This window comes from Oratosquilla oratoria, chromosome 19, assembly GCF_046742065.1.
Source record: "Oratosquilla oratoria isolate Oo_2021 chromosome 19, ASM4674206v1, whole genome shotgun sequence".
Lineage (NCBI taxonomy): Eukaryota > Metazoa > Arthropoda > Malacostraca > Stomatopoda > Squillidae > Oratosquilla > Oratosquilla oratoria.
In genome coordinates this window covers 41,955,026-41,968,883 of record NC_134795.1, presented here as the reverse complement: position 1 = coordinate 41,968,883, position 13,858 = coordinate 41,955,026, and the positions used below count along the sequence as shown (strand labels likewise).

The 13,858-nt window shown below is 38.9% G+C and overlaps 1 protein-coding gene across 2 annotated transcripts in view; it reads right to left on the bottom strand.

The window, feature by feature from the left end:
- Positions 1-13,858, bottom strand: part of LOC143035853 (juvenile hormone esterase-like) — a 98,066-nt gene that overhangs the window by 61,615 nt on the left and 22,593 nt on the right. For both annotated transcript variants that reach the window (XM_076202943.1, XM_076202942.1), the window contains exons 3-4: positions 13,301-13,453; positions 11,770-11,914 (exon numbers count right to left, since the gene is read on the bottom strand). In XM_076202943.1, coding sequence (XP_076059058.1) covers positions 11,770-11,914; positions 13,301-13,453 — 298 coding nt within the window. The remainder of the gene's footprint in view (positions 1-11,769; positions 11,915-13,300; positions 13,454-13,858) is intronic.

Sequence of the window (13,858 nt, the reverse complement as noted above, 5' to 3'; positions counted from 1 at the left end):
TAAATTATGACCATTTTAATTTTGATAGAATTTGTGGAGAAAAGTTACACTAATTAATATAACTGAATGGAAAACGTAATACAAATAAGATGTTAAGAAAGTAAGAAAAAAATCCATTTTAGGACGGAGACGCCTTTTTGAAATTTAATATACTCGGCCGTAAGAGAAGAATTGAACCAACCTTTATCTTTGAACTCGAATGAATTATCGCCCGCGAAAAAGGAAAAGAAAAATAACCAATATTTAAACATTTGGTAAAATTATGCAATCATTTTTAATTTACATGCTTTCTCATTGCAAAGGCTATCATACTTTGTGGCAACATTAATTTCACAAATATAAATAACATTTACGAACACATACAATGGTTTCTTTAATCATTGTAATTTTTTTCAAAATACTGGGCGCGTTAAGGGGATAATACAGTAGTGGCGTGTTACCACACCATACACCTTTAACCCTTAACCCTAGCCAAAATATATATACTTTTTAAACGAAATATGGTTATCCAAGTACCTGCGGTGATAGGGTATCAGAATATATATGGTTATGGAAGTCTATCTCCAAAAACCCTAGGAGTTCGTGAACAAACAAACAGACAGACAGAGGCTACTTTATTTTAGTATATATATATATATATATATATATATATATGTGTGTGTGTGTATATATATATATATATATATTATATATGTATATATACATATATATATATATATATATATATATATACATATATATGTGTGTGTGTGTGTGTGTGTGTGTGTGTGTGTATGCGTGTGTATATACATATATATATATATATATGTATATATATAAATATCTATATATATATATATATATATATATATATATATATATATATATATATATATATATATATGCAAAGTAGACCACTTGGAAAAAAAGAAACTAACAAAGCCGAGTGCTTTCGTATATTACATATATTATACATGTGTGTGTGTGTGTGTGTGTGTGTGTGTGTGTGTGTGTGTGTGTGTGTGTGTGTGTGTGTGTGTGTGTGTGTGTGTGTGTGTGTGTGTGTGTGTGTGTGTGTGTGTGTGTGTGTGTAAAGCTGTCCAAACCTTTTTACACGACATATGGACCTTATACACGCAGCCGCTCTACTACTGTTGTAACCATAATCCTACATATTGCAACACCTATGGAAAACTACACCGCAACATACATACGAAAATACACACACACCCCTAACCTCTTCCTTCACGAGACCAAACTGTGAAATACCCCTGATTCCTAAGAACATCTTTTAATCATACATAATATATTATGTAATTTAGATCAATAACCATAATATATAAATAACAAGAAATAACTATACATTCTAATTATGACAATTATTGTACAATAAAATAGTATCCAAAATTTGTATCACCAAAATAAAATGTAAACAATTGATAACCTATAAACTGTTCAAAATTCTGATGTCAGCATTTTCAGATGCGTTCCACCAACAGAGAGAAGAGCTGTCAGTATTTAGGTGGAAAGCAGACCGGGAAGGTCTGCTGGTGTAATTTAGACTAATAGACTTTTTCAAGAGGTCTTGTGATCTTTGATTTATCCATCTAAGGAAGAATTTTTACTGGTGGTAGCGCGACCCATCCCCGGAATAATTGACACTCAAAGTGAATATCAGTGCCCAGCGAAAGTGAACAAAGTGACCACGTATACGAAGAAATTCTCATATGTGGTGCATGATAATTTCCTAAAACAAGTGATTACCGATCCTACGCGGGGAGAAAATACTCTGGACTTACTTTTATCTAATAATGAGTACCTAATGAGCAATGTAAAAGTGGGAGATAGTCTAGGCTCTTGCGATCATCAGGAAATAAGATTTAATATTATTTGGAAAGAATTTAAAAGTACGAATAACGTCCAAGTACCAGACTTCAGGAGAGCAAACTTTGACATTATAAAAACCTATTTCAATTGAATATGAAATGTTATACGGATGTTTTAGGCATTGTCGACGAGGGGGTCAGGTCTCGGTACTTGGCCAGGGGTCAGGTCATGACCAGGGGTCGGGTCACGCAGGGTAATATGCATACCTTGGGTCAGATCACTTGGGGCGGGGGCTCAGACAGGTCAGCAATTTGGATGAAATGTATAGCAATCTGATATGATTATTAATGCACAAAATACATTTATCCCCCTGAGGTCAATGCGGAAAAATAGTAATACTCCCAAATGGATGACGGACAGATTGAAACATGACATCGGAATTAAAAGAGGACTTTACGTATAAAAAAAAAGGTAACACACCTTAGACCAAGATATAACGAAATGGCAAAGCTGGTTAAAAAGAATACACGTACAGCGAAACGTAATTATGAAATTAAGGTTGCCAGTCAAGCAAGACCCAACCCAAAGGGTTTCTTTCATTTCTATATAACAAAAAATAAAGAAAGAATGGGACCAATTAAAAACGATGAAAATGTCATGATAGAATCGGAGGAAAAAATGAGTGCGGAGTTAAACAATTATTTTCTATCGGTGTTTACTAATGGGAGGTTAGATAAAATACCTGGCTGCGATCCGATTTTCAGAGGGGATGAAGAAAGTAGTCTAATATCAGCATTAGTAAAGAATTAAAGCTACAAAATCCCTGGGTCCAGACGAAATTTTTCCGAGAATGTAAGGAGTGTAAATTTAAAATCTGCGACCAGTTAACTGAAACATTTAATAAATCGCTAGACACTGGTTTTGTGCCTACTGCTTGGAGGCGGGCAAACGTTGTTCCTTTTTTCAAGAAGGGAGATAGATCGTCTATATACAAGTACAGGCCAATCAGTTTGACATCGGATACAGGAAAAATGCTTGAATCAATTATAGTAAATAGACTCAGAGAACACATCGAAATACATAATTTAATTCGTGATTCAAACATGGTTTCTCCAAGGGTAAGTCATGTGTGACCAATATTCTATCCTTTTACACTAAAGTATATAAGGCGTCAGATAACAATGATAATTACGATGTTATTTACTTTGACTTTAGCAAAGCGTTCGACAAGGTGCCACACCAGAGACTACTAGATAAAACCAAAGCCCATGGCACAGGAGGAAATGTGTTAGAATGGATTAGAGCCTGGATTAGTAACAGAAAACAGTGGGTCACAATAAATGGAGTAAAACCTAGGTGGGGCAATGTTACTAGTAGGGTCCCACAGGGCTCGGTTTTGGGTCCCTTGTTGTTCATTATGTACATAAACGACTTAGACGATGGGATAAATAGTGATGTTAGTAAGTTTGCGGACGACACTAAAATAGGACGCCTAATTAGGTGAGGAAACGACGCAGAGATTCTACAGGATGATCTTAACAAATTGTTCACATAGTCGGTGAAATGGCAAATGAACTTTAATATCTCTAAGTGTAGCGTGTTAAACGTAGGGCTACACAACCCCGAAAATAGATACAGCTTAGATAATACGCTTTTAGAGAAAACTAAGTGCGAGAGAGACTTGGTAGTTCTAGTGGGTCCAGACCTTAAAACCAGGAAGCAGTACATTAGCCCAGGAATAAAGCTAACAGAGCATTAGGTTTCACTGCTAGGACGGTAACGAATAGAAGTGCAGAGGTAATTATTAAACTCTATCTAGCGATAGTTAGACCCATCCTTGACTATGCGGTACAGTTTTGGTCTCCGTCCTACAGAATGGACATAAATTCACTAGAATCAGTACAGAGAAGAATGACCAAAATGATACATGGACTCAGAAATCTGCCTTGTGAACAGAGGCTTAGGCACCTTAACTTACACTCTCTGTAAAGACGCGGAGTGCGGGTTGATCTAATAAAGCTATTCAAGTGGATCAAAGGTTATAACAAGGGTGATGCAAACAAGGTCATCATATTAAAACAACAGGGCAGGACTCGCAGTAATGGTTATAAACTGGACAAATTTAGATTTAAGAAAGAAATAGGCAAGAATTGGTTTACTAATAGGGTGGTCGACGAATGGGATAAACTTAGTAACCATGTAGTAAGGGCTGAAACTATCAGTTGCTTTAAGAAACGATTAGACAATTTTATGGAGAGGGATGACAGGTGGTGATGGATACGGAGCTGCCTAGTGTAGGCCTTATGGTCTCTTGCAGTCTCCTTCATTTTTATACTCATATGTTCTTATGTTCTTATATTACTCGTCGAGTAGCACACAGAATACCACGAGACCACTCGATGTTTGAGTGTTCGAGGAACAAGTGACCTTATGTATTTTCACCATGCAAACGAGTGGCGAAATCAGTTACTTAGTTATAGTTCGCTCGAACACATTGTGTGGACATAACCCAAGTGTATCAGCATCAAAATTCGCGAGCTGTCACAATCAACCCCACTACAACGAACATTTTGAACCCCAGCATATACTCGACTCTCCACGATTTTATTTCCTCCTTGGGCAGCAAAGACAACGTGTACCCCCCCCCCCCCACACACACACACACATTCCTCCCAGAAAAGAAACTCACTAATGTCGAATCAACCGAACTGGACGAAAGGATCACCCTCCTAACTGACAGATCACCCTGCCACTGCACCCTCGGCACCCCCCTGCTTGATTAACTACCCATCTGGGTCTTCATATCATCCCAAGACCACGTATTAAATTCACATGGTCTGCAACGCAAGTTGAACATCATCAACAGCACAAACCAACAATCTACCCCTTGCCCTATAGGAACTACCTTCAGAACGATGAACAATATATATTTTTTGTTTGTGCATATATAATTGTATGTATCTGTTTTTCTTCCATCAGTGACTTACATTTATCTTTTTTTTTTTAACGTCACAAAATACCCGATCACGTTCTGCGTCTAGGAACCTAGTCGAAACAGTAGATTATAACTTTATGAGTAACACAAATGGAGCACAGGACGATGTAACCCCCCCCCCAACACCCCCAATCCTCTTTCCCTTTCCCTAAACCCACAGGATCATGTATCCTTGCTAAACACCACCCAATCAAATATAATAGACACACTGCAGTTCTCCACCCCCACATTCCCATCAATCGCTATATACCTCAGTTTTTTCGCCCTCCTAGTTCTGCTCCTACTCATTTGTAGATAAGTATATGTTTGTGCATTAAAACGCACTGGCTAGAAGATTTGAACCCCATATGTATACTGTATACTCCAGAATTATACTCCATGTATAACCTTATGACAATGACTCACCAAAGGATGTTAGAACCTTTCATACAAATTTTGACCTTGTTACCACTCCAATTATCGGAAAGAACCCCTTTACACCTTGATGACACCAAAGTGTAACTCACAGAAATAACCCCTTCTTTCACCAGTGACAATAGACAAAACATAATCACAGAACTGACACAATAAAAAAAAAAAAAAAAAAAAAATCTCCCAGAAAAGAGAGAAGTGAAAATAGGTGAAACCGAGTGTGTAATGAATTAAAAAAAAAAAAAAAAAAAAAAAAAACCGGAGTGGTTAACCCAGTCTATCAACTAACACCCTTCGATGAGCAATGAGTATGGCATGATACCTATTAAACCACACCCAACAAACAATGACAATTTAATCCCCCCCCCTTAACACCTACTAAGGTTCAAAACAGGTATCGCGTCATAATATATATACATATATATATATATATATATATATATATATATATATATATATATATATATATATATATATATATATACGTGGAGTTAAAAACGACAGCATTGTTGTAGTTGTTCAGTTTTTTCTTCGTATTCTCGATTTTCCTGATAAGAGATTTTCCATTAACTGGGTGAATTGAAACTAGGTCTCTATATTCTTCCATTTGTTCTTATTTGACATCAACGTTTTGTCTTAAACAAGACATTATCAAGATATAACTGAAATAACAAAAATTACATGGTAACAGTAAAGATACTAGACAATATCAAGATATAACTGAAATAACAAAAATTACATGGTAACAGTAAAGGTACTAGACAATATCAAGATACAACTGAAATAACAAAAATTACATGGTAACAGTAATAATAAAGGTGACAAATTTGTAAAAATAAATACGAAGACTTACAGGTTTTTAAAGAGAGGAAGAAGGGTGTGGCAATCCAGAGATGACAGAAGTATATATACCTAAGATCAGGTCAGGCGAAGCAACCCCCCCCCCTTACCCTTGACCTCTGAGGTCCTTATTGTCTGTTCCTCCCCCCCCCCCTTTGCCTGACCTGATCTTAGGTATATATACTTCTGTCATCTCTGGATTGTCATACCCTTCTTCCTCTCTTTAAATACCTGTATGTAAAATAAAATGTAAACTATTTATAACCTGTAAACTGTCCAAAATACTGATGCCAGCTTTTTCGGATACATTCCACCAACAGAGAGAAGAGCTGTCAGTCATTAGGTGGAAAGCAAACCGGGAAGGTCTGCTGGTGTAGTTTAGACTAATAGACTTTTTCAAGAGGTCTTGTGATCTTTGATTTATCCACCTAAGGAAGAATTTACACATATCTCCTTCCACTATAAACTCTTCGGATAATTCACCCACTACAAAAAATACCATGACAACACAAAATATTATCACAGTAGTCAAAGATAAAACAACATTATCTAAATTCAACGGAAAGAAAATTCCTGTAGTGTAAACAATTTCCTCTCCGAGGTTGAATTGGAAATAACACGTAGAAACATTACCGACGGCAGAGGTAAAATATCCATTCTCAAATCCAGAATAGATCTAAATGACACATTGGTGATGTAATTCAGTCAGATCATCTTGAGGCGACAGATGTTATCTAGATTTCATGGAGCACTTGAAGAAGTCATTTGCATCATTTGATCAACTTGGATCACTTTCCCCCTATATTCATTGGCTAAGACATACAATCATGGACCATGTCACACAAAAGAAAAAGCTTTTGAGATTGATTCAAGTTTTAAAAGTGAATTAAAAGGGAGCCTCAAAAAATCTAATTGGGTCACAGACGACAAAATTTCATTGGAACGCGTAATCTCATTCATGGCATACTTTCACAATTACACCCAGACACACTCCAGACGCCGGGTACTATACCATTCACACCAGGGATCACACTAGGCGAATTTTCAAGGAAATTCTCTGGTACCGAAAAAAATATTCATCTAGATCCAGAGCCAGTCAATACTCATCACACTCACCCACACAATAGCCAAATTCACACGGTCTACGTCATATAATACTAGGTCAAGACATAGATTTGCACTTGACGTTACTCACATTAACGCTCTACATCAAGAACACAAGTGGTTTGTACATACTGTTACAAACCAGGTCACCTAAGGAACAGATGTTACCACAGACAAGCTTCACAGCTAAACCGAATTTGCGATTATCACGGAACATGTTACCACACCAGTGATTGCTGTCTTGTAATGTTATCCCAAAGGCATTAGAGAATAAACTCCCCAGATCACTTTCCCCCAAGACATACACGTAACACGTCTCCATTATGACTCTCGGCCACCAAGACTCAGCGCAACTTAATTCAATTCACTCAATACCCGGAAATTCCCTCATCAATCCTACTTGTACATACCCTGGATACCCCAGACATGTCCTCCTCTTTCTTGATACTCAATGCAACTTCTAGGAACATCAAAGTGACCATATTTATCGACACTGGATATCCTGTTAACATAATGTCCACCTATAGCTTCAACAAATTCCGCATAGAACGCAAAAGTCACCATCCTAGAACCCCCAGACATTACCCTTTCAAATGCAGATGGTGTATCATTCCCGATTGTTGGTAACTTCTCCCTATATACTAATTTCGAAGATCAGTGCCCATCCATTCCAGTTATCGTCTACGTAGCTGACGTTCACTTTCCTGCTGATATCCTCATAGGCTTCAAACTGACGAAGCAACATAAGATAGTCATTTACCCTGCTCAAAATGGTATAATTTATGCAAAACATTTCCTTCCTGTATTGCTATCAGCAACTCCTCATACCGTAAATCAGATTCACGCAGTTGCCTGTACTCCCTCTCTTCAAATTCACTCCTCTTCATCACACGAGGACGCACCAGCCGCTAGTACTGATTGTTCCACCAACTCCATACAACAGTGCTCAACCATTCCAAACCTTCCTCAAGACTCTTCCTCTTCCACTTGACTGACAGCTGTGGACATATATTCCAAACGTAACGAACGTCCTAACTTCACCCGCATGTCCAAATCAGCTAAACTCAAGACTAAATACCTATTAAATACCGTTGATATTTCATTGACTGAGGATTTTTTTTTTTTTTTTTTGTCCCTCATAGAGGAATTCAACATTAAATCCACCCCATCCTCACAAGTGCCATCTACATTTAGATACACTCATGCAGTGCTCATCAGCCCAAAGACATTGTTTCCTCGTGAGTATACAAAGGTACACATACGAGTTCTTCAAGCCCCATGCACTAATGCACTCTGTACACCAGAAACTTGCCGTGTCAATGGCATTTCTCTTCTGTCAGCCATCAGCTCACACCCGTGTTACATACCCGCATAAAGATTGCCATACAGTAAATGCATGAGTGCAGATAACCTTAACCAAGACATGATTGTTCAGAACTATCAATCAGTGAATGGATTTTTCCTCTCTTTGTTGTCCCTAAACACGATTGTTCCCTCCACACAACACAGACTTCAGGGAATTAAATAAACTAGATATGCCAAATAGACTCCCATTACCTGCATTGTAAGTCCTCTTACACTCCGTCGATGAAAACAACGTAGTGTTTACGACATTAGATCATACGTCGGATATTTCCAGATCCCCCTTGCACCAGAGTCTAGACCCCTCACAGCCTTCAGCACCTCCACAAGACACCATCACTTCAAACGTCTAGTCATGGGTCTCGTTTCAGCTCCTTCAGCATTCATACGTTTTATGCCCTGTCATTGCAGGTCTCATAGGCCATCCTGTGTTTATGTACCTCGATGATGTGATCATCGCTTCGAAATCGTTTAGCGAAAACTTACACACTCTTAACACTGTCTTCTCACTTCTGGCAAAAACAGGCCTCAAACTGAAGCTTAAGAAGTGCTCCTTCCTTTAGAAAGAAATACGCTTTCTAGGGAATGTCCTTAACTCATAAGGAATCTTAACATTGCAGGACAAGGTGAAGCCAGTGATTGATTTTCCACGCCCTACTTCTATTGACCACATACGTTCATTTCTTGGTCTATCAGGTTTATACAAGCGATACATTCAAGTTTACGTTGTTATAGCAACGCCATTAATTTCGCTACTTAAGAAAGTCACCCCCCCTTCAATTGGACAGCGACCAAGGGAAAGCCTTTAATGACTTAAAGAGACCCTTAACCACGGCACCTGCCCTTGCTTTTCCAAGCCACAAGCTTCCTTTTACAATATATACAGATACGTCCTACACCGGACTTAGTGCAGTCCTCATGCAACAGCACAATACAAAACTAAGGCCAATTTCCTATTATAGCCGTATACTTAACAAACACGAACAAAAGTACTGTCACAGACATAGAAGCATTAGCTGTAATATATTCCCTCAAAATTTTCAAATAGATCTTCCTTGGTTACAGCATAAACATTTACACGGACCATTAACCAATCTTACACCACTTCAGAGGCAAGAATGTATCAGAAAAACTTACTCGCTAGTTCCTCGTAATTCAGGAGTTCTTGCCCACCTTTCATCTTGTTCAGGGTAAAGCGAACTTAGTAGCAGACGCTCTTAGTCGCCATGTTGCGACTATAAATTAAAGTTCCATTTAGTCACTCTTACTCAAGTGTGCGCAGCTGCAGCGCAAAGATAAGACCTTCCATGGAAATGTGTTATATACTTTCTCGAATCTACAGACCCAACTCATACGAATAACTTCTCTCCGAATCTCAACAATTATACGTTAGTTGATGGCATACTCTATCACAAAATAACACTAAGGAACAAACATGAGCCTAACCTGTCAGTGCTTCAGTTTGTAGCCCCTATGGACCTCATTCCTGAAATTCTGAAATTCTTAGACGACTCCCTGGCAAGGAGAAATACGTTACACATACCAGATTGCAATATTTCTGGTTAACCATGAAAAAGGATGTACACTTCCATAATGATGCTTGCCATTCTAGCGCATCACACAAAAGTCATATCAACAATCATGTCCCCATCTTAACTTATCCTACCCCTTACAAACCATTCCATACATTGACTATTTACCTCTTTAAGTTACCACTTACCCCCTTCCCCAACGGAAACCAATACCTCTTTGTGTTGACCATTTTTCCAGATTTTGTATTCTTTCCCCCTTACCAGACAAGACTGTACAGCACGTGGCACAGACCTTTGTTGATAAACTCATGTGCCCCTTCACTACACCCAAAAATCTAATTTTTGACAACGGGGCTGAGTTCAATGAAATTATTTTAAATACCTGTAAATACTTTCAAATCACAAAATGTAATAATACTGTTTATCACCCTAGTTCAAATGGCTTAGTTGAATGCCAGAACCGAAAGATTCTTAATGTTCCTCGACATCTTGCTTCTGATATTTACCCTTCTTGGGGTGAATATTTCCACATTATTCAAGTTCACATTAACACTGCCATAAATAAGTCGATATCAGAATCACCATATGAGCTACTTGTTTCAGAATTACCTCCTATTTACAATTTCAGTGATTATGTTAAGGTTAAAGTAGCAAAATTCAATAGTTTTTAAAAGAAATACACTGTTACTCTTGCAAAGGATAATATGACACGCCTGCATAATAAATCAGCGAAAGATTGTTCATTTGAAATTAAAGACGTTGTTTACACCCTCAACCACGCCCCCACCTGGAAGCTCTCCTCTAAATTCACTGAACCTTTTCGTATCATTGGACAGGAGTCAAATAATAAAGTCAAAGCACTTAGGTTGTATAATCTTACAGAGACCGTATTGCACAAAGATCATATCAGAAGAGTTCTCCGTGGCCCCGATTTAGAGAATGTTCCATTATCAGTTAGCACTACCCCTACTATAGAGGACCCTCACTAATCTTCTCAACTTCTTCCCCCTACTCCTTTTCCCCGTTACAACCTTCGCAGTTGACCCACCCCTTCATAAGATTGCATTTTACCTAGGTGAACGGAATAAGTATCTACTTCCAAATATTCTTCAGATTAAGTCAAACTTATTTAGATATTAGCTCTGCCGAGCACCTGCTGCAACACAATACCTATATGTCTTTACACTTACCCTGGAATTATGAATAATTCAGTCTATACTTGTGCATACATACTTGTGTGCTCGTGGTGCAAAATGGTACATGGTGGTAGGCTCTAACGGATGCCTATTGTGTGATCCGATCCTCTAGTCAGGGGATTTTACCTCTGGCCATCTGCTACCGGCCACCTGCTCCGGAATCCTTACCTTAAAGCTTGCAGAGATAACCAAAACAAATATGTTGCCAACCGTCACACATTTCCTTCGTAGCTCCCTAGGTGGCAAGCGACAGACTATGCCCAACTGTCGAGCAGACTAGTTAAGCTAATAAAAGAGAAGAACCTAGAGCAGCTTTTCTCTTCACGCCTCCAACTAATATTCTCCACGACCTACAGAATCTACGAGAATCACTGTATTGTATTGAACGAAAAAAAAAAAAATATGCTGCCCAGGCTCGTCGTTCTCGTAGTTATCTGGCCCACTGTAAATAAGATGAAAAAAAAAGAATATACCGTGAAATACCCAATGGGCGATTTGAAATATCACGATAAATTTGACTCACCGAAAATGCCCAGGCGATACTGAATAACGACGAGGACGACGTCACGCTCCAGGAGGGCGCTTGGAGGATAAGAGGAGGCTTCGCCTGAGAAGAACCCTCCGCCATGAACCCAAACCATGACAGGCAGTCGAGATTTCACATCAAGCTGTTGAAACAGTAGAAAGAGGTCAACAAGGACTATTTTTTACGCTTATGTCTATTTCTAGGTGGATTAGAACAAAAAGGGCGCAAGGAAAAGCGAGACGTTTAAGGATATCAGCAAAAGATTTTTTCTTATGGGGACGGTTCTAGGTTTGATAACAACAAAATAGGTAAATATCCTAACAATAAAACACATAAAATTCATAAACAAAATTTTCACCCTTTGTTGAAAATTCCCAGACACAAAAATAATTTATGGATAGACTAAATAAAATAAATATTACGATAGTGATTCCTGATAGTAATCAGTAAGGTGTTGAGTGCAATGACAGTATGAAGGGATATTCAACAATGATGTCTTGGGGAAGCATAAACATGAACTCTCGGGATACATCGATTTTTTTTTTTTTTTTTTTTAAGTGGAAGTTGGACAGCACCTTGCTTTCTTGGGTGCCATAATCACAATAATTTATTGATATATTCCACTGGAATTAGGACAGTCTTCTTAAGAACTTGATCACTGTATTTCGAGGACCCATTTGGCAGAAAATGAACTGTCCCAACAAGTATTTGTGTGATTCACCATGGTCTTAGATCACGTATTGGAATCGTGATCGACAGCTATTTCCCTCCCGGAAGAGAGCTCAGAGCTCATATATGACCGATGTATGGGTAATGGTGTGACCTCATATGCACACTCACCCCCAACTCCCCTCCCACGAGAGTTGGGGTAACACCTCGCAGCGCAGTGATACTGAAATTATTTCAGCCCTGTGCGGGATTCGAACCCGGACCGCCGTAGTGGCAGCCAGGAACTCTACCACTGTGCCTCGAATCGTGTGTGTGTGATTCACCGCTATGATTCACCACCATGGTCTTTAGATCACGTATTGGACTCGTGATCGACAGCTATTTCCCTCCCTTGGATATTATCACTATGGGTAATGATGTGACCTTACACGCATACACACCCCAGCTCCCCGCCCACGAGAGTTGGAGTAACGACTCGAAGCGCAGCGATACTAAAATTATTTCAGCCGTGGGCAGGATTCGAACCCGGATCGCCGTAGTGACAGTCGGGGACTCTACAAACCGCGCCACCGAGTCTGTGTGTGTGTGTGTGTGTGTGTGTGTGTGTGTGTGTGTGTGTGTGTGTGTGTGTGTGTGTGTGTGTGTGTGTGTGTGTGTGTGTGTGTGTGTGTGTGTGTGTTTGTGTGTGTGTGTGTGTGTGTGTGTGTGTGTATGTGTGTGTGTGTGTGTGTGTGTGTGTGTGTGTGTGTGTGTGTGTGTGTGTGTGTGTGTGTGTGTGTGTGTGTGTGTGTGTGTGTGTGTGTGTGTGTGTGTGTGTGTGCGTGTGTGTACCAAAAATACAGCTTCCAAGAAAACATACATCAGGGGTGAAGACGTTGAGGTAAAGGCAATCCTCTTCTCCGTCCGCAGCAATCTGCCCTTGAAGGAGGAGATCCAGAGGCTGCTGTAGACATCGAGGAGGGTCAGACGATGCATCTCGCGTGCCCTTCCATTTACCTGCCGGCACTGGGTCCTGCACATGGATAAGAGATTTTTTTTTCTCCAGAACTCAAACTAAACTATGTCTAAATCTGATATCATGAACCTCTTTACTCCGGATTCTGTCCCCCTTTGTGACTGACAGTGTTACTGTGTTTTACCATTCATTTCTGAATTGTCTTAAACTATAGTATACAACACTCAGAATCGGTGGGATTAACTCTCGTTATCTTTTTCTAAGTACTGTATTTGTAGGTGAATTGTTTATGCTTTTGGTATAGAAAACATATTGTAACTATGTAGATCAAATATAAAAATGTTCAACAATACATTTTTACATTATAAATCGTGTGGTAGTTGAAAGTTTTATGAACACAGGTGTAGTTGAAAGTAATGCTATACTTCTCTGAATTCATGAATAACCTTATAACACATATAT